The sequence below is a fragment of the Megalobrama amblycephala genome, linkage group LG5 (assembly GCF_018812025.1).
Source record: "Megalobrama amblycephala isolate DHTTF-2021 linkage group LG5, ASM1881202v1, whole genome shotgun sequence".
NCBI classification, from domain to species: Eukaryota; Metazoa; Chordata; class Actinopteri; order Cypriniformes; family Xenocyprididae; genus Megalobrama; species Megalobrama amblycephala.
The window spans coordinates 37,278,185-37,300,611 of record NC_063048.1 but is presented as its reverse complement, the minus strand read 5'-3'; the positions used below and the strand labels follow the sequence as shown (position 1 = coordinate 37,300,611).

Below are 22,427 nucleotides of genomic sequence, written 5' to 3'. Positions count from 1 at the left end.
CTTCTGGAGCAGCAGCTCATTTGCATTTAAAGGGACACACACAAAAACGGAAATGTATTAAAGGGTAAATTCACCCAAAAATGAAAATTCTGTCATTGTGCTCCGAATCTTCCTGAAGCAGTGTTTTGAAATCGGCCATCACTAAATAAGTCGTTATTTTGTTTTTTTGGCGCACCAAAAATATTCTCGTCACTTTATAATATTAATATTGAACCACTGTACTCACATGAACTGATTTAAATATGTTTTTAGTACATTAATGGATCTTGAGAGAGGAAATGTTATTGCTGGCTATACAGGCCTCACTGAGCCATCGGATTTCATCAAAAATATCTTAATTTGTGGTCTGAAGATGAATGAAGGTCTTACGGGTGTGGAACGACATGAAGGTGAGTAATAAATGACAGAATTTTCATTTTTGGGTGAACTAACACTTTAAAAGCTTCTGGATTTTTCTGAATATATTAGTTTAGTAAAATAGATAAATGTTTTAGATAACACATTGTTTATTGAATCTACAGAGGCTTCAAACCTATATTTTCTGACTTTTCTTGAAGTTTATTGTTATTAACATCAAACTAAGAAGTTTCTGCTCAACTTTGGGATCAGAAGAGCAGCAGCGACGAAACGCTACAAACTTTAATCTGTCTGCAGTTAAATCATCTTCATCTTAAAATACCACCAACAGTTTTAATGGATTTTTGACAATCAGAATGTTTTAAAAAACAATATTCTAAAATGTTTTGCACTGGAATTGTTATAGCAATGAGTTTATTTTAATATTGTTTAAATATTACTTATTTGTTCAAAATTAACAAAATGTAAATAATGATTCAATACATCATCCAAAACAGATTCACTATGGTAGGCCTGTTATAAATGTTTATATTTTAGACCTGACGGGATGGTTTTCGCGGGAAATTGCGCACATGCGTCACTCGCCCGCGCATATCTCGTCATATCCGTGACCCCTTAGAAAAGTTTGGCTTTCTAACAGAGTTCATTGTAAAGTGTTATCTATTGTGAAGCGTCATATTCATCCGCAGTCACGCAGAGTCGAAGCACAACCAAAACAATGTTCTTCCGCATGCATTTAAAAAAAAAAAAAAAAAAAAATTGTTTTTTTTTTTTTTTGATTAAAATCACGTTTTTTGTTACCACTGTAACACAAAAGTTATATAATACAGATGAGTGTGTTAGTAAAGCAGGTCAGCATACTTTTATCATACTAAAGCATGCCATTCTTCATCAGTATGTGTTACTATTTTAAACCACATCGAGATAAATAAGAGCTCTTGTAAGTTCTCACTTGATAGACACTCGAACATCAGCAGCTTTCAGAGGCTCGTTTCTCAACCCACATCACCCTTTAGCGCCACCTGCTGATGCATCAATGAATTACACGTTTAGAGGTTTGTTTAAAACAGGTCAGATAATCTGTGCATATTAAATTTAAGTGTGTAACTCTTCTGCAGCATTCAGATTCACTATCATATTCCACATTAGTGTCCTTGCCCTGTTTCGGGTCAATGACGTGACGGGTCACTTTTTTGTCCAAAGGTCTTAATAATAATTTAAGAAAACAAAGATATGACATCCAAAGTATGTAAGGTAGTACAACTAGATCTCTTTTATTGAATCCAAAAGGTTTTAATTATATTTTGCTACATATAAATGTATTTTAAAGTGTCAAAAGGTCATTCGGTTTAACCGTCCAAAGGCCAATACAGCCATTTAATTTGTGATTAAAATATCTTAAAATGTAATAAATGTATATATTTTTTATTCTGGCATGATTTTATAACATCATATCTGAACATAGTGCAAAATGGTGTTAAAATTATGTGTAGAAGTCGTTGCTTTGTTATGAGAAAGAATGTCCGGAAAAATGAATTTCATTGATGTCATTCGGAGTAACCAATATAAAGGGACTATTTTGGATCAAGTCATGTGGTCAATATCATATGACAGGATGTGACATCATTCAGGCACCTGCAAAGGACCACATGGTCATGAAGCAAAGTAACAAACTCTCTTTAACTATTTGAAAAATTCATGTTTTCTCTTGATCATACGCATGTCCCAAAACATCAGGTCATTCGGTGCAACCGCTATAAAACATGGAAAATGTTTAAATTTTAAAAACTTGTACTAAATATAAAATGTTTGATTGTCCTTTTGCTAGCTAGCTAGATATCAGCCTGTTAGCATTGTTTGAAAATATCGTCATTCGGTGTAACCAAAAGTGTCATTTGGTAAAACTGAAATTTGTGTTAAACCAAATGACTTTTTTGGTGACAAATTTAGTAAAAAAAAATGACAAAAGCAGTGTTAATTGATTATAAAAACCACATAATCTCATTATTAACACTTAATAAAACTTTATGCTTATGCCATTATGCTTTTTTACACATTTAAAAACCTTATTCATCAATGACCCAATTACAAATGACATTAAAGTCAATGCAGTTAAAATACCTTTATCTTCTTCCAAATAAACTCTGCTGATAGTGTAGAATAAATGAAGTGCAAATGCAGTTCCTGAAGTCAAAGTACAGGAGCAATTTGATGTTATGGAATCAGTTGCATTTATTGAAGCATTAATTACCACATCTACAAGAAATCACAATATTAAAAAAACTGTTGCATTACAAAATGTATGTATATACAAAAAGAAAAAGTCTATGTACAAAAACACAGGAACAGTTATACACAAACACAACTACAACAAATATTTGTTGTGAGCAGCCTACAGCATTTTTAGGTGTCATCAGCGAGTTTCAAACATCGAAGACTGCAAACACAGCTCATCTGTCTCCTTCAGTTTGTGCTGGAATCCTCAGGCCTTCCAGCGTCTCTCGTCTGGAGTTGGTGAGCGTGTTTCTGCCAGTAGCGTTCGGCCCGCAGCTCCTCGAAGCAGAACTCTGTGGCTCCGCTGTAGAGCAGCTCTCTGCAGTACATGCTCTGTTCTCGGCTCTTTCCGTCTTCCTGCGTCTGGAGCTGCATGAGCTGCTGTCTCTCCTGCAGCTTCTTCAGCGGCGTCTGCTCCGGTCTGCAGGGCTTCCTCGCTGACAGCACCGGGTTCACCGCAGGATTGATTTTACAGGGAGTTCTGGAGGGGGAAAATGAGGTGAGCACATGGAAATAATAAACACATTAGTTCAGTTCCAGAAGAACAAGAACCATTTAAATTCTACTTTCTCTGCATCTGCTTGGTCTTATTGTTTATGATTCATTAGAGCAGAGTTATTATTGTTATCCAAAACTAAAACTATTACAAATATCAACTGAAATAAGATTTTTTTTTTATTTGCCAAGACAACATTTTTCATTTTCGTTTAGTTTAATGTCTGCGTGAACCGGAAGCTGTGACCGACTTCAGTATTGTGACGTATTTTCAGAGTGAAACAGAATAATGAGAAGAGGGTGTGGCTTGTTTTTTTCCCCCATTAGGAATTGATTGGATCTAGAAAAAAGGGGGAGGTACATTTTCAGATTTTAGATTAAAGATTATAAACACGGGAAAGATTTTTATATATGGGTCAAAGACAAAAAAGGTGTAATACAGCTTTGAATTGTTTTTCAGTACATCAGAATGGGTCCTGTTTAATTTGTTTGTTTCTGAGCAAAATTAAATATTAATTTTTACCATGATTTACAGAAGACACCTACTAAAATGTCATTCAGTGTAACAATCTTGTCAGGGATATTTCCAACAAAAATATATTAATGCCATATTAAAGACTAATAATTTTTACCCCAAATGCTAATTACTTGTAATTTTACATTTTTAAACTTTGCCACTGTCCTAGGTTTTGCCCATTTGTCAGCAAGAATTTTTTACTAATTTAAAATGCAATAAAATTTAGCATGCTCACTTATTCTTTTATATATTTTAATATGTACAGGTCAGAATAAGTATGTTTAAATTTTTACATAAATAAGTGTTTCACTGACAACAGAACATTTTAAAAGTAGATGTTTTACTTGCACTTAATTTACTTTCTCTCTCTCTCTCTCATATATATATATATATATATATATATATATATATATATATATATATATATATATATATGCTGCCAATTTCCCCCCACTATAAGACTAGTAATGTGCACTAACAAAGTATATAGGGTCAATTTTGACTAAAAAACTAAAGTACTAAAAAACCTAAAGCTGAAATAAACATTAATAAAAGCTATAGACATTTAAAAAAATATATTAATAATAATTACTAGTAAAATGGCAAAAACAAACAAAATTACTAAAACTGTAACATTAAAATGCAAACTGAAGAAATAAAATAAATAAAAATAACAGAAAATAAAAACTGATTGAAAATATTAATAAATATTATAAAAGTATATTAACCCAAAATATGATCATCCTTATCTTAAAATTTAAATGGCATCCATTTAATTTATCATAGAAATATATAATTGATATTGTAAAAAAAAAATATATATATATATATATATATATATATATATATATATATATATATATATATATATATATATATATATATATATATATATATATATATATGTCTAAAATACCTTTTTCCCCCTAATCACAATACTGTATGATGTTATGATGTATTTATTTTAATCTTAAAACTGATTAAAATGAACAAATTAATATTTAGTTTCTACTAGTTTGTGTTACTGTTTTTTTTCTCCCTAATTTCCCTAATAATGTTTGTTTTATTAAATTTTTATTTTAATCTTTTTTATTTGTCTATTTTAATACAAATTTTATTTATTTGCTTTAAACCATTTTTATTTACCTTTTTTTATGTACTGTTGAAAACCCCTGCATTAGTCCATGTTATTATACAGACTAAAAGAACAAATGTTATTATAAAGGAGCACAAAGACAGTCATGCGCTGAGAGACCATCGTCATATCCTCTGATGATACTCACACAGTGGGCGGCTGGTCGTCCTCTTCCACAAACGGCTGGAAACTGGGTTTAGGAGGCGGAACCGCGACACTGAGACCCGATCTGGACTTGAGGGGCAACTGGAATCAGAAACAAACACAATCAGTGATCGATCAGATAACAGCCTCCATTCTTCTTCAACCGCCTCCAGACACAAAACTCACTAAAACTAGTCAGGTGACCGGTTAAACGGGTAATATTAACACCGACTCGCACCTTCACATTGCTCCATTTCTCAGGTTTCTGTTCGTTCTCTTTGGCTCTGGCAGTAGGTGGCGCCGTCCAGATCTCAAATTTGGGTTCTTGCGGCTCAGTTTCAGCTTTATTCTCATCAAATATCACAAGGCGACTGTTCTGTTTGGGGCCCAACGGCTGTTTAAACTGGAGCCCACGTGCATCTGTGTGTCAAAGCGAAAGAGTGTGACTGAACTGATCCGTGTACACAGCAAACATTCACAACACGTTTGAAGAAAGTTTCTACTCACATCCGACAGACGCGTTCACTCTGTTGATGGGAACGACGGCCTTTTTCTTCCCTCTGGCTTTGAGCTCAGCCAGTGACGATCGCTGAGGGTCTGCGGGTCCTTCATCATCTTCGTCTTCATCCCTTTGCTGATCTGTCATGGATGACATCATCTGTCTGCAGACTCGTGCCTGCAAAGCTCTGGAGATCAACACATTTCATTATGAGATGATCTGAACCCTGAAAACACTGCAGTACAGCGGCAGCAGTTTAAAGTCCACATTCACAACTTCCATAACGTGATATTTCTGATTCAAACAATATAATCCATGAGAGCAAATGCAGGGCACCACTTTATTTTATCAATGAGGAATTTATTAGATGGTGAAAAGTATGGAAGCTTGTTTCCGCTACTAAATAAAAACAAAGGTAATTATAACTTGCAATTCCGACATTATAATTCGCAATTCCGACTTTATATCTCGAAATTCTGATTTTATAACTCGCTTTTCCAACTTTATATCACGCAATTCCGACTTTATATCTCGAAATTCCGACTTTATAACTCGCAATTCCGACTTTATATCACGCAATTCCGACTTTATATCACGCAATTCCGACTTTATATCACGCAATTCCGACTTTATATCACGCAATTCCGACTTTATATCTCGAAATTCCGATTTTATAACTCGCAATTCCGACTTTATATCATGCAATTCCAACTTTATATCACACAATTCCGACTTTATATCTCACAATTCCAACTTTATATCATGCAATTACGACTTTCTCACAATTCCGACTTTATAACTCGCGATTCCGTCTTTATATCTCGCAATTCCGACTTTATTACTCGCAATTCCGACTTTATAACTCGCAATTCTGACTTTATAACTCGCAATTCCAATTTTATATCATGCAATTCCGACTTTATATCTCACAATTCCAACTTTATATCATGCAATTACGACTTTCTCACAATTCCGACTTTATATCTCGCAATTCCAACTTTATATCATGCAATTCCGACTTTATATTTCACAATTCCGACTTTATATCTCACAATTCTGACTTTATAACTCGCAATTCTAACTTTCTCACTCAACTCCGACTTAACTCACAGTTGTGAGGGAAAAAAAGTCAGAATTGTGAGATAAAAAGTCACAATTATCTTTTTTTCATGGCGGAAACAAGCTTCCATAGAAAAGTGCCTTTATGTTTAGAATAACATGCACTGATTTAACCCTGTAAAGCTTGACAGTTATAAAAATGTAATTTTTTAATAAATGGAACAGATTCAACCTTTAGACAAAATATTAAAGAAAATCTAAAAAGAAGTTGCATGTGTTTTACTTTTTGCATCATATTTAATACGCCAGGCTTTTACGGCTCATATAATCTGATATAGTGAGAATATGGAGGGAAAAACAGCTTTCATTTTCATTCAGAGGCCCAAAATGAGCAAAAAATATGAAATTTGGTGCAGATCCTGATATTTATATTGGTAATTCAGAACTTCAGGCATCAAATATGATACATTAGGCATTAATTTTGAATTAATTTTAAGACAGACAAAGATTAATAGACTAAAAAGTAAAAACTGAGTGTAAGTTTCCAGACCTGTGAAACGCATGTAGTTTATCTGCAGGTTCTGCTCCACACTTGACACCATCCTGAAAAACGCTGTCAGCCATCTTTAAGTTCCCCCTCTTCTCGTGCTCTTCAGACCAGGCGATGTAAAGAGCCGCCTGCATGGTTCCGATTCCTTGAGCCTGCATGTAGCGGAAGACGTCCATCGGGTCAGAACAGCCCTCAGCCTGCAAGCAAATGGAAATAAACAAGTTAAAAATGATGCAATCTGAACTGCTCATCTAAACATAAGGTCTGTCACTCACAAATTCGATCCAGAGCTCAACGTAGCGAGCGTCATTGTGATATTTCTTGTCAGCTGTGAAGCGTGTGACTGCTCTTTCGAGAAGCACTGATAAATTACTCTCCTTTCCACCCTGTGGGAACGTCTGCTTCGTCCATTTTATGTACCTGCAGAAGCAAATAAGAAAATATGACTTCCTGCGATCTGCATATTAAAAGTCAACATGCATCTGCTGTCATAATCATCCATACCTGACCCACACGTCGAGAGGGTCGTCTCCGTCATACAGCCGCAGCTCAGACTCAAACGCTCTGAAAAAGAAAGAAAACGTTAATATTAATGAGTTGTTCTGCAACATGCATTGTGTTTTATTAAAAAGCCCACTCACTGTTTCTTCTGATTGAGGGCCGTGTGGTTCCCCTCCTGCTGCTGACACAGGGCCTGGTGCAGGGCTGATATGGTACGGCCTTGTCTCAAAGGCTGGATATTTTCTTTACATAATTCCCATTCGGCATCACACTCTGCCATGGCTGGAGATCTGATCTAGAAGTGGAATAACAGATGCCACTTATCATACTGAATGGTTACCAAAATTCATATACAACGCAATGGCATCTAAAAGGTACTCCAAATGTAAATATAATGTTCTAAAAACCAAGATATTACTATGGTGCCCCACACATATAGCAGTAACGTTAAATGATGATAAACAAACAGCAGAGAAACACTTTTGATCAGGTAATATTGTGCACAGCTGAAGAGTAAACAAATATAACTTACATTTTTTCCAACAGTAATCTCCTTAATATTGTTTTCTCCGTCGAAAGAAGCTTCTTTATATAATAAAAATGTTCAAATATGAGCTTGATTTCATAAATTGCTCGCTATTGTGTGTCTGTTCGTGTTGTTGGAGCAAAAGACGTTTGAACAAAAACCGGAAGCGCGCCGAAGAGATTATGATTGGATGAACCGCTCACGTGACCACGCGAGGGTCACTCTGAAACAATAACCGACTTTTTTTTTTTTAAATAAATATATGTATTTTTGTTTTTTATTATAGTTTAATAGTGATTTTATTTTTTTTAATCCGTATTTTTGTGCAGTATAAACGACAGTTTGAGAGCCCTAAGCAAGCTAAAGCGTGGCTGTCATGTTGCATGCTGGGAAATGAGTACATTTCAAAATTAGATTTTTGATTATTCTATTCATGATTAATTTTAAGGTCATTTTAGGTCATTTTAGGTCATTTTTTTTTTTAAAAATTAAGAAGCCTCTACACTATTCTGCTTGTATTGATTAAAAAATCACTATAATTCTCATCGCCGCAAGCGAGAAAAACTACATTTCCCATCACACCCCAGTTCTCACAGCGTTTCCTGTATTTACGTTCTCTGATTCAAGAGAATGCAGCTGAAATCGCCTCATACAACACAGTGAATTAAATTATTATAATCTTAAACATTTAAAGTCATGTTTTTGCGATTCCCCGAAGAATCTCAATATGGATAATCGCTGTTACTGCTGTGCATCAAAGTTCACTCTCTTCAGAAAAGAGGTCAGCGGCTATAAATACCGATTATTTCATTTAAATTCCTTTATTGAAAGTGTTTGACGCGGTTTTGTGTTTTTGCAGTTGGGTTGTAAAAGCTGTGGCCATTCTTTCTGCTCTGGGTGTCTGACATTCAGTGCTGTAGTGCCAAAATATGGAAACAGCCAGCAGAAAGTGTGTAAACAGTGTTATGGAAACTTAACAAGGTCTGGAAGCCAAACACAGGTTACAATGTTATAGTATATTCACTAATGCACAACTGACAGGCCTTTTTTGTACAGTTCAGGCAACCAGAATGATGCTGGCAGATGGTCTCCACCTGAAAACTACAAAAAGTAAGAATCTTTAACTGAGTATCGGATGTAAAAATGCCAGGAATAACACAAATCTGTGTGCCTTACAGGCGGGTTGCTGCTCTTGAAGCCAAACAAGCTCAGCAGATTCAGCCGTCCAGACCTGGAGGTGGAAAGAACGATGCTGTGAGTCGGATTTCAACCCGAGGACTCAGTAAAGAGGACCTGGTCATCGCAGAACGACTGAACAAGCTGAAAGAGGAAACCAAGCCGAGTAAGATCTGGCAAAATCTGCTTGATTGTTTTGTCGCAAAATGTAATCTATATTATCGGCCTGCTTTAATCTGCTAAACGCACTAGAAGGAATAAAGACGCTATAAACATTAACATTAGTGATGAACCGATATGAAAATTTTGGCCGATAGCCGATAATTCTTTATATTTGAAAGCCGATAATCGGTATTAGTGATAAACCGATATTGATTTTTTTTAGAAATGATACCGATAATTTGTGTGTTTATGTGCCCGATAGCCAATATTTATTTACTGTTATACTTCTGTTTTTGACACGATTACAACACCACTGAACTGAACAAAACATTTTATTTAGAACAATCACTCCCTCCTTGCATAGAAAACAAATCTTATTTATACACCAATACATTTTGTTAATTTTTAATCTTCATATTACAAAAATAATTGTATTTATAAAAAGCATCAGCAGCAACACTAATGTTAACAATAAGCAAAATAAATGTAGAATATGTTTTCAAATGGAGAAAATTAATTAAAGACAGGAATCATATCAACTTAGCAGAAATGTAATACTTCATTTTAAACTATAGTTTTAGTAGATTTATAAGCTGTTTAATAAGCTAAACAGTGAAGAATAATTCGCTGGATAATGTGAAATAACTTAATAATATTCTCTGGAATATTGGAATATAACAAACAAAACATTGTTTTTTATTGCATTTCTCAACTGGTATGTTATATCAGAATTAATAATATTTTTTTTGTCGTTCTAGATTATGAAATATCTGCTGACAAAGTGCTGTTTATCTATGCATTTACACAGAACTATACACCAACTCAAAGCAATTTTCAAAACACCCACAAGATGGCAGCGTTTATCTGTAAATCCGATATTACAAAACCGATATCTGATTATGGTAAAATGCTCAAATATTGGTGAATAAATCGATATATCCGTCGATCTGTAATCTATATTATCGGCCTGCTCTAATCTGTAAACGCACTAGAAGGAATAAAGACGCTATAAACATTAACATTAGTGATGCACTGATATGAAAACTTTGTCCGATAACCGATAATTCTTTATATTTGAAAGCCGATAATCGGTATTGGTGATTGACCGATATTGATTTTTTTTTAGAACCGATACCGATAATTTGTGTGTTTATGTGCCCGATAACCAATATTTATTTACTGCTATACTTCTGTTTTTGACCCGATTACACCACTGAACTGACCAAACCATTTTATTTATAACAATCGCTCCCTCATTGCATAGAAAACAAATCTTATTTAAATCTCTGGAATATTTAAATAAGATGTGCTGTAATGGCGATCCTGCGCGCAATTCTCAAAACACCCACAAGATGGTGGCGTTTATCTATAAACCCAATATTACAAAACCGATATCCAATTATGGTGAAATGCTTCAGTATCGGGGAAAATATCGGTAAATCGATATGTATCGGTCGATCTCTAATCTATATTATCGGCCAGCTCTAATCTACTAAATGCACTAGAAGGAATAAAGACGCTATAAACATTAACATTAGTGATGCACCAATATGAACATTTTGGCTGATAACCGATAATTCTTTATATTTGAAAGCCGATAATCGGTATATTGAAAACCAGAGTGCATCTAAAGTGTCTCAGCTGAAGGAAACAATCCATTATTTATTGGCTTCAATATATCAGCCAAATTGTATTATCGATACCGATATGGTGGCCGATATATCGGTCATCCCTAATAAACCTCATGATTTTCTATAAAGCTGCTTTGAAACAATGTGTATCACTTATTAGATTGAATTTAAGAAACGAGAAGTATTGATGATATATATTAATGTTAGACTTATATATATAAATTTATATTTATTTAAAATTATATAAATTTAAATTTATATAAAATTATATATATATATATATATATATATATATATATATATATAAATGTATTTTTTATAATATTAATATATTTTAAAAAATTGTGTCTTTAATATAAATGTTTATAAATTTTAGGATTTGGGTCCCTAAAACTAAAACCATTATTTAAAAAAAAAAAAAAAAAACTTTGTCACTTGAAATAAAATGAACTATAACTGTAATAAAATAAAATATAAAAAAAAAAAAAATATATATATATATATATATATATATATATATATATATATATATATATATATATATATATATATATATATATATATATATATAACATATTTTATTTAGCTGCCAAGGAAACATTTCTAATTTTCAATTAGCTCAAATTGATGTACTAAAATATCTAAAAATAAAAATAAAAAATAAAAATGAATGAAAACAATCTGTTTTTATTATTAAAAAATAATAAAAATGACAAAAACATGCAACAAAAGCTAACACGCAGCTAAAAGTTCAAAATATTAATAAAATCTATAGTATCTCAGTGATACTAAAATAACATTAGTAATAAATATATTCAACTAATAATAATAATAATAATAATAATATAATAATAATACATTTAGTTTGTATAATAACATGGACGAATGCAGGGGTTTTTAACAGTGTAACAAATTTAAATAATAATAATAATTAAATTAAATAACAAATAATGTGATTTAAAATAAATAAGATTAAAATAAATTTTAAGAATTATTAAAATAAACACATAATACATCTTAGAGTATTATGAGAAGAAAAAATTTAATGTAACATAGTAGTAACTAAATATTTTATATCTTAGACATTTATAATCTTTACTTTTTTAGATTATAAAGATTATAATTTTACAATATAAATGATGTATTTCTACAAGAATCTAAAGAAATGCCTTTTAAATTTTAGGATGAGGATGATCATATTTTGGTGTCATTTTATGTACTATTTAATATACGTTTTATTAATATTTTGAATGTTTCATTTTTTCTGTTTTCATTTAAAAAATTTTTTTTTAAATAATTTTGTGTTTTTTGTCATTTTTACTAGTAACTAGTTGTTGTTTTTAAAACATGTCTATAGCTTTTATCAATATTCAATTCAGTTTTAGTTTTTTTAGTATCAAGTAGGATTTTTTAGGATCAATAAATAAATACTGATACAAAATAAACATGAAATGTCATCTATTATTTATGTCACAACATTATTCTGTATAGCTCCTCTTTCTCAAAACAAAAACACTGATATTTCTGATATTTCTCTCTGTCCTAACAGAGTCCATCCCCTCAGAGAAGGATCTGGAGTCTCGTCTCGCGGCCTTAAAAGCACCGATTCAGCCTGTTCCTTCAGATAAAGACATGGAGGAGCGTCTGGCCGCCTTACAGGGAAGACCTGCGCCCTCTCAAGCCCCACGGCCTGTAACTACAACATCAACTTTCACTTCCACTGCCTCTATTATGCTTTTTCGGATATGACCTTTTATAGAGCTGTTTGTGAATGTAAAAGCTCTGCAAAGTTTCAAAGATAAATGGAGTTATTGTCTCCCAAAAGAAAGAAGCGATTCTGGCTGAACCTATGTAGGTTTGTAACTAATTTGCATAATGCCCACCCATTGGCTAACAGCGAACAGTGTCTGCTTTGCCCCGCCCTCAATCACTGTAGTTGTGATTTCTGATTCGAGAAGACTCTGTTTTCTGTCATCGTTACTGTTCGTATCACAGTGAACCAAGCTCTGAGATTCAGATATGATAATGAGTGTTTGGTTTCTGACACGTGCTGTAAGCGGTCGACCAATCAGAGCAGAGCAGCTCTCAGAAAGGCGGGGTTTAGAGAGACCAAATCCTTGATCGAAGCATTTCAGACACTGTATTAAAAGAGCTGATGCTGTAGTGAATATTATGAGAAAATTAAAGTGTTTTATGACCTTGGATGAATGTAAATCTATTATAGGAGACTTTAAAATAGCAAGAACGTGCTTTTAAGTGTGTGTTTAATGTGTGCAGGTTCATCAGCCGCCCGACGGCAGGACTCAGACAGAACAGACCAATGATTTGCTCACCCAAATGTCGGAGGAAGTTGCTATTGATAACCAGAATCCATCTTCAGAGGGTAGTTTTATGACTCTAATTGCATAATATATTTTCAGTTATGAAGTTTAATACCCTAATATGGCTTGTATGGGAAATAATGCATGTTGCTTTGTTGATTTTAGGACACTAAATAAAAGATTAAGCGCCCAGTTTTACAGTTTATAAAGCAATTTTGATTTTACCATGGTTAAGCTGATTTAATTTTCTTTTTCTCATTTGTGTAAATACAGACGAACCATTAAACGATCTCAATAAACAAGAGGGAGGGGGCGTGAATGAGAACGTGGATGACGGCGAGCTGTCAGTCAAACAGCTGGAGGCGGAGCAGAGCCGTGTGATGGAGGAGGCCATGCAGGAGCTGAAGAGAGACAAACACAACCAGGAGCAGATGCGTGAGATGGCCAAGAGACTGGCGGTGCTGCAGGGACACGACCCCGAACAAGGTGCGTCTCGTACTCTTAAAGGGACAGTACACCCAAAAATGAACATTCATTTACTCTCCCTCAAGTTGTTCCAAATCTGTGTGAGTTTCTTTCTTCAGCTGAACACAGAAGAAGATATTTTGTGGGTAACAAAACAGTTGATGGTCCCCATAGTAGGAAAAAAATACTGAGGAAGAGCTGAAATTCAGATATGATAATGAGTGTTTGGTTTCTGACACGTGCTGTAAGCGGTCGACCAATCACAGCAGAAGTCAAATGTTTGGTTACCGACCTTCTTCAAAATATCTTCTTTTGTGTTCAACAGAAGAAAGAAGTTCATAGAGGTTTGGAACAACTTGATGACAGAATTTTCATTTTTGGGTGCACTGTCCCTTTAAATACGTGTTAATGTGAACGATTAATTAGTGCATTCTAAAAAATATTGTCATCACAACTTTCCTTTTCTGATGAAGAATAACGGGAGACCACTTTTCACAATCCAATCCAATCTGTCTTAGATAATTGAAATTAAATGTATTGCGAAAGACGCTTTAAATAGATCCATAAAAGATAACAATGTTGTTGATGTGTTTGTTCAGTCAGACTGTCAGATTTCCAGCAGCCTGACAGTGATGAGGAGACAGAAGAAGAGGCCATCAGCAGGGTGATGAAGAAGGTCTGTGACGTTTACTAAAGTCCTACAAAGAACCTTTGTCTGTGGATCCATCTGAGCTGTGTCTGAAATCGCCCTCTGTACCCTCATTCACTAGTATTCCCTACAGTAGTCCACTAATATAGTGAGTGAGTGAATTCAGAGGGCAGGAAGGGCTGCCATTTTGCATACTTTGTGGTTGCTGTTTAATTATCATATGAAAACTGGCAGCTCCAGTTGTGCACTTGTTACTGTGGTGCATTATGGGATTGGATGAGACCAGTCCAAATGTCTGTCCCCTCAAATAGTGCCCTATTTAAGGGTATAGGGGGCGATTTTGGACACAGACCTGGATGCCACTAAAGACAATGTTTACAACATGTTCACAGTGAAACATTAGTAACTCTTTTTAGGTCATTGCTGAAATGAACATCTATTACCCGTTTAGACACACTGAACTGAATTGTTTTTCGTGATCCTAAAAATGTTTTGATCTTGAACAGTAGTTTGTTTGCAAATATGCATAAGAATATATACACAAAGAAGCTCAAATATGTGTTTTTCATTAGTTTCACATGTTTTCATCACTGCATTGTTCACACACTTATTTCAGAGTTTCACGACTTTACTGTTATTCTAATAATTAAAGGCACAATATGTATGATTTTTGGATTAAAGTATCCAAAAAAACACTAGAACAGTGTTTTTATATATATATATATATATATATATATATATATATATAATATACACTACCGTTCAAAAGTTTGGGATCGGTAACATTTTAATGTTTTATAAAGAAGTTTCATCTGCTCACCAAGGCTACATTTATTTAATTAAAAATACAGTAAAAAACAGTAATATTGTGAAATATTATTACAATTTAAAATAACTGTTTTCTATTTGAATATATTTTACAAAGTAATTTATTCCTGTGATGGCAAAGCTGAATTTTCAGCATCATCACTCCAGTCTTCAGTGTCACATGATCCTTCAGAAATCATTCTAATATGCTGATCTGCTGCTCAAGAAACATTTAATGTGTACAATTGTACTATTCTTTTTTCAGGATTATTTGATGAATAGAAAGTTCAAAAGAACAGTGTTTATCTGAAATCTAATCTTTTGTAACATTATAAATGTCTTTACTGCCACTTTTGATTGATTTAATGCATCCTTGCTGAATAAAAGTATTCATTTCTTTAATTTCTTTTCAAAAAAATAAAAATAAAAATTCTTACTGAGCCCAAACTTTTGAACGGTAGTGTATAATGCTACAGAAGCTTTGTATTTCAGATAAATGCTGTTCTTTTGAACTTTCTATTCATCAAGGAATCCTGAAAAAAAAAGTACACAACTGTTTTCAACATTGAAAATAATCATAAATGTTTATTGAGCAGCAAATCAGCATATTAGAATGATTTCTGAAGGATCATGTGACACTGAAGACTGGAGTAATGATGCTGAAAATTCAGCTTTGATCACAGGAATAAATTACTTTGTCAAATATATTTAAATAGAAAACAGTTATTTTAAATTGTAATAATATTTCGCAATATTACTGTTTTTACTGTATTTTTAATTAAATAAATGCAATCTTGGTGAGCAGACGAAACTTCTTTTAAAAATATTTAAAATCTTACTGATCCCAAACTTTTGAACGGTAGTGTATGTATATATATATATATATATATATATATATATATATATATATATATATTTTTTTTTTTTTTTTTTGACTTGTGTACTTATATTATCCCAGATGTTTTCAAGAATGTGTAAATCCAGAGCTATGCCTTTGTTTTGAATCGGTGACCTCTTGTGGTGAAAAATTACATATTGTGCCTTTAATTTATAAATGAAAAATTAGGATCTGAAGTTCAAATGACATTTTTCAACCTTATTAATCTTTGAAGTAATTAATTACATCTGTAAAAAAAAGGATAGTTTTGTATGTCCATGTGGGCAAATTTGTATCTTTACGATCCTAGTTGCTTTTTTAAAAAGTTGTTTTACTGGTAAGAATAAAACAGAATAAAATCATTTTCATTATAATTTTATAATTATAATATTTGTCATTTTAATATTCTGTGGAAAATGATACAGAATGGGAAGATGTATGTAAACTTTTGATAGATAATGTACAGCTAAAGTGTACCGTTAAAGAGTTAGTTCACCCAAAAATGAAAATAATGTAATTAATTATTCTCCCTCATGTCGTTCCACACCCGTAAGACCTTCGTTCATCTTCAGAACACAAATTAAGATATTTTTGATGAAATCCGATGGCTCAGTGAGGCCTGAGCAATGACATTTCCTCTCTCAAGATCCATTAATGTACTAAAAACATATTTAAATCAGTTCATGTGAGTACAGTGGTTCAATATTAATATTATAAAACTATGAGAATATTTTTGGAGCGCCAAAAAAACAAAATAACGACTTATATAGTGATGGCCGATTTCAAAACACTGCTTCAGGAAGATTCGGAGCGTTATGAATCTTTTGTGTCGAATCATGATTCGGATCACGTGTCAAACCGCCAAACTGCTGAAATCACGTGACTTTGGCGCTCCGAACCGCTGATTCGACACAAAAGATTAAACCTAAAAGATTAAACTTAAAAATTAAACCTAAATAACAATATTTAAAAAATAATAATATAATAAAAGCACATAATGAAATTGCTAAAAATGTTACTAAATTTAACGTAAAATAAAAATATAAAAATAAAAGCTAATTCAAAATATTAATAAAACTACTGTGGCACTTCCTATAATGACCAGCAGAGGCCGCTGTTCAGACAGATCCATCAGAGCTCAATCTGAAGACTGTGTGTGTGTGTGTGTGTGTGTGTGTGTGTGTGTGTGTGTGTGTCAGTTATCAGAGGAGGCGGCTCTAGATGAGGCCAGCGGCTACAACATCCCACCAGAGCTCAGCGGCCCGATGAACAGAGAGAAGGACACGTCCGGCAGGAAACCGGTACAATCCCTGCACACTTTACACACATGGAGTCACATTTAACCCTCGGGATTGTTCATTTAGGGGTCACACTTGTATAGTTTGTCATCAAAACAGACCAGAGACCATCATTTTTATTTTATAGAATGAATCTACTATATTTCACAGTAATGTTTTTTTCTTTAATATTTTGTATTTCATGTTACTAAACAATATTCACATCTAAATTATGATTAAAAAATATTTTATACTATTTTTCCATTCTATTTTAATGCAGTGTTTAAGTTAAAAATGCAGCAAAACTTTAAAGTGCCCCTATTATTGTATTTTTAAGGTTCGTAATGTTGTTTTGGAGTCTCCTACAACAGATTTACAGGCATCTAAACTCAAACAACACTTTATTTTTCTCATAATATCCACTGCAGCATCAGCTCTTTTCTCACAGTGTCTGAAACGCTTCGTTCAAAGATTCGGTCTCTCTAAACCCCGCCTTTCTGAGAGCTGCTCTGCTCTGATTGGTTCCAGTCTGTTATGATTGATCAACATCTTACAGAGGGCGGGGGCAGCCAATGGGCTGGCATTATGCAAATTAGTCCGTAGGTTCAATAGGAAGTTAGACTGAATTACTTACGAGCAGTTCAGAATCACTTCTTTCTTTTAGGAGACAAAAACTCCATTTATCTTTGATCTTTGAAACTTTATATTCACAAACTGCTTTATTACACACTACATGATGGGTAATATCCCAAAAAGCTTTAATATTTTGTAGTTTGGGGGATTTCATCTATACAAAATTCGTCAATTACAGAGCAAAAGTATTTAAAATCCATTGAATGGAGGCAGATTAGTGCCACCTGGTGGAAAAACATAAATAAAATCATCTATGTAACCACTAGATATAATTTATTTTTCCTCATATATCAAGTGTTACAAAAGTCACCAAGTTTCGTATCACTCTGATGAAGTAGATGATGAAGATTTGTGTCTGTATAATCAGCGTTTGTCTGATGTGCGTCATGTGTTCATTTGTGTTCAGCGGTCTAAATCAACGCTGCCGGCTGCCGCCTCACAGATCCAGCGCTGTAATGATGAAGACAGCGATGAGGAGGATGATGAAGAGCTGCCGTGGTGCTGCATGTGTAATCGAGACGCCACCATCCGCTGCCACACGTGTGAGCGCGATCTGTACTGCTCCCGCTGCTTCAGGTGCGTTCACGGTGTATTAAATATAATATTTAATATAGTATTTCACCTTCTTTACTCACTAAAGTAATGGAAGGCCATTTCTGCCACATGAGAAAAGAATTCATGCTGTGGTAATTGACAATTATGAGTTAAAAAATCATGCTTATAATATGAAATTATGAAATACTAAGTCATAATAATAAGATTATGAGATAAAATCATAGTTGTGACATACTAAGTCGTAATTATGAGATAAAAAGCCATAATTTTGAAATCAAACGTCAAAATTAGAAGCATAATTATGAAATAAAAAGTTGTAATCATAACCTAAAAGTCATGAAAAGTCAAAATGACGACCTAAAAAGTCAAACTTTTTATGTCAATAATTTAGATTCTTATCATTTTGACTTTTTATGACAAAATCATTTTTATGACATAATTATGATTTACCAAAGCATGATTTTTTTCTTTTATGACATACAAGTCATAATTATTGGATAGAAAGTCAAAGTTTTGACATACAAAATCATAATTATGAAATAAAAAGCCAAAATTATGAAATCAAAAGTCATGATTATGACTTAGTATTAGACAAAATTATGAGATGGAGGCATAATTATGAAATAAAAAGTTGAAATCATAGCCTAAAAACTAATAATTATAACAAGTCAAAAAGGCATAATTAATAAGTCATAAATATGACATAAAAAGTCAAAATGACGACCTAAAAAGTCAAACTTTTTATGTCAATAATTTAGAATCTTATCATTTTGACTTTTTATGACACAATCATTTTTATGACATAATTATGTTTTTTTTTTATGACATATAAGTCATAATTATTGGATAGAAAGTCAAAATTTTGACATACAAAATCATAATTATGAAATAAAAAGCCATAATTATGAAATCAAAAGTCATAATTATGACTTTTGTTATGATTATGACTTAGTATTAGACAAAATTATGAGATAGAGGAATAATTATGAAATAAAAAGTTGAAATCATAACTTAAAAACTAATAATTATAACAAGTCAAAAAGGCATAATTAATAAGTCATAAATATGACATAAAAAGTCAAAATGACGACCTAAAAAGTCATAAACTTGTCAATAACTTAGAATCTTATCATTTCGACTTTATGACAAAATTATTTACCAAAGCATGATTATTTTCTTTTATTTCATACACAGTCATAGTTATTGGATAGAAAGTCAAAATTCTGACATACAAAATCATAATTATGAAATAAAAAGTCAAAATTATGACCTAAAAGTGGAGGTCATAATTATTAGTATCTCACAATTTTGTCTTTTTATGACATAAATGTTTTGGCATGATTATTATTTACCAAAGCATGATTTTTTTTTTTTTTAAATAACTTTTTGACTTAAGTTATAATTGTGACTTTTTAGGTCATATTTTTGACTTTTGATTTCATAATTATGGCTTTTTTATCTTATCATTTCAACTTTTTATGACATAATTAGAATTTACCAAAGTCAAAACGATGACCTAAAAAGTCACAATTATAACATAAATCAAAAAGTATAAATATGACTTAAAATCTTATCATTTCGACTTTTTATGACAAGTGATTTTGCGACATTATGATTTACCAAAGCATGTTTTTTCCCCTTTATGACATACTAGTCATAATTATTGGATAGAAAGTCAAAATTCTGACATACAGAGTCATAATCATGAGATAAAAAAGCATAAATATGACATAAAAGTGAAAGTTATGACTTTTTTTTATTATTATGGCTTAGTATCTCACAATTTTGACTTTTTACAACATATTTTTGACACAATTATTATTTACTAAAACATAATTTTTTTTCTTTTTTATGACATACTGTCATAGTTACAACACAAAGTCAAAATTATGACATATTAAGTAATTTTGTGATAAAAAGGCATAATTATGAAATGAAAACGACTCATAAATATGACCTAACAAGTCAAATGAAATGATGACCTAAAAAGTCCTAATTATAACAACGATTTCAAATCTTATCATTTCAACTTTATGTGTCATAATTAGGTTTATGACATAATTATGATTTACCAAAGCAGGATTTGTTTTTCTTGATGACACACCAGTCTTAATTATTGTCAGGATTTGAGATGTTTACGGAGTTGAACTCTGAATCTTGACACATTGAATCATTCACTGGGATTTTTCCATGAGATCTGCTGCATATTGACACACTGATCCTGCAATATTAATCTGTGTCATATTCTGCCACAGGGAAGGCCACGACAAATACGACAGGAAAGAGCATCGCACTTCCACATACACGGCTCCTAAGAAAGGCAAGAAGAAAACATGAACCTCAGTGTGCAGCAGCATATATAGATATAGATATATTAGGTGATTAACATATTAAACTCCTCATGCTTTTGACCTCTCCGATAGCCAGCAGAAGATAATAATGTTGCTGAAACACGTTAAGGACGACACAAAGCAGCCTTAGACTCACGATTGTTAATATTATGTCATTGTGAACTCCAATAAAACACTTGAACTGACAGCAGGTCATGTGCTCGAGAACAGTCATGTGTTTTATCATTTCAGCTGCTTCTTCTGATCTGTACGGCTGTATTCTGGGCGTTGGTGTTTATGTCAGTTGTAAAGCGTGTCTCATTCATTTACGCGCTCAAGATGAAGAATAGCTCGTCTGTGTTGGTTAGACCAGCTCTGTACATCATCTTCCCTGCGCTGGCATTTCCATGTCGTCATGAATAATGAAACGGACAGTATTGAGAGCAAGCAGACGCTGTCGGGCCGTCACACAAACACAGACGTATGACAGGAAGTGGAGTGCATTAGTGTTTGAGAGCGATACTGACGCTCTCTAGAGACATTGAAGACGCTAGAGGATTTGTTGTTGTTGTTGTTGTTATTGCTTGTTTTGTGCTTTATATTTTTCTCAGATTCACTGGCACTGGCTCAGATCAATAAAAACTAACTCAATACAAATAAATGGAGAAAAGTGGCTTTTGTGTGAGATGTGTATTATACACACACACGGGTTTATCAGCACATCAGCTGGTTTCAAGTGTTGTCACGTTATGACCTCATTAACATATTGTGTGTGTGTGTGTGTGTGTGTGTGTGTGTGTGTGTGTGTACAATAGACCAGTGTTTGTCTTTCAGCCCACATACATTCTGTACTCACTTCACACACCAACGACATAGTTATGAACTAAAACGCCTTTAGTCATGGTTTTTACTTTACTATTTTATTTCACTGTTATTATTTTATTTATTTTGTATTTTATTTTTACTTTATTTGAACTTGTTTTTACTTATAGTTTATTTTTTAACTTAATTGTTTTTTTCTTCTATTATTTTCTTTTATCTTATTTTGTGTTTATTTTATAATTTCATTTTACTTTTATTTTATTATTTTATATTACTTTTTATCACTTTATTTTATCTCATTTATATTTTATTTTTTAATTTTTTTATTATTTTATTTTGCTTTATTTTGTGATTTTATTTTATTTTTATTCTTTTACTATTTTATCTTATTTATATTCTATTTTGTTTTACTTTTATTTTATGTTACTATTATATTTTGCTTTATTCTGTGATTTTATTTTACTTTTATTATTGTATTATTTTTATCTTAATTGTTTTGCTTTTCCTTTATTGTATATTATTTTTATTTTATTTTACTTTTATGTTATTTGGTTTTATTTAATTATACTTTTATTTTATATTACTTTTGTTTTGTACGGAAGAGGATTAGGGCCAAGCAATAATAAAAAAATAAAACCATCTCGAGATTAAAGTTGTTCAATTTC

At 32.5% G+C, this 22,427-nt stretch overlaps 2 protein-coding genes across 2 annotated transcripts; one reads left to right on the top strand and one right to left on the bottom strand.

Moving 5' to 3' along the window:
* Nucleotides 1-2,564: 2,564 nt before the first annotated feature.
* bub1bb (BUB1 mitotic checkpoint serine/threonine kinase Bb) lies at nucleotides 2,565-8,224 on the bottom strand. Its single transcript, XM_048192160.1, has 9 exons — nucleotides 8,064-8,224; nucleotides 7,672-7,826; nucleotides 7,535-7,594; nucleotides 7,306-7,450; nucleotides 7,031-7,227; nucleotides 5,430-5,608; nucleotides 5,161-5,342; nucleotides 4,927-5,024; nucleotides 2,565-3,112 (listed from the first exon to the last, which is right to left on the bottom strand). The coding sequence occupies exons 2-9, from the start codon at nucleotides 7,809-7,811 to the stop codon at nucleotides 2,821-2,823; spliced, it is 1,293 nt and encodes a 430-aa protein (XP_048048117.1). The 5' UTR covers nucleotides 7,812-7,826; nucleotides 8,064-8,224; the 3' UTR covers nucleotides 2,565-2,820.
* Nucleotides 8,225-8,644: 420 nt separating this feature from the next.
* On the top strand, nucleotides 8,645-21,613 carry zfyve19 (zinc finger, FYVE domain containing 19). Its single transcript, XM_048192161.1, has 11 exons — nucleotides 8,645-8,838; nucleotides 8,917-9,038; nucleotides 9,114-9,167; nucleotides 9,236-9,399; nucleotides 12,576-12,718; nucleotides 13,304-13,409; nucleotides 13,621-13,833; nucleotides 14,412-14,488; nucleotides 17,345-17,446; nucleotides 18,462-18,631; nucleotides 20,866-21,613. Exons 1-11 carry the CDS (start codon nucleotides 8,785-8,787, stop codon nucleotides 20,945-20,947), a joined length of 1,287 nt encoding a protein of 428 aa, XP_048048118.1. The 5' UTR covers nucleotides 8,645-8,784; the 3' UTR covers nucleotides 20,948-21,613.
* Nucleotides 21,614-22,427: the final 814 nt, after the last annotated feature.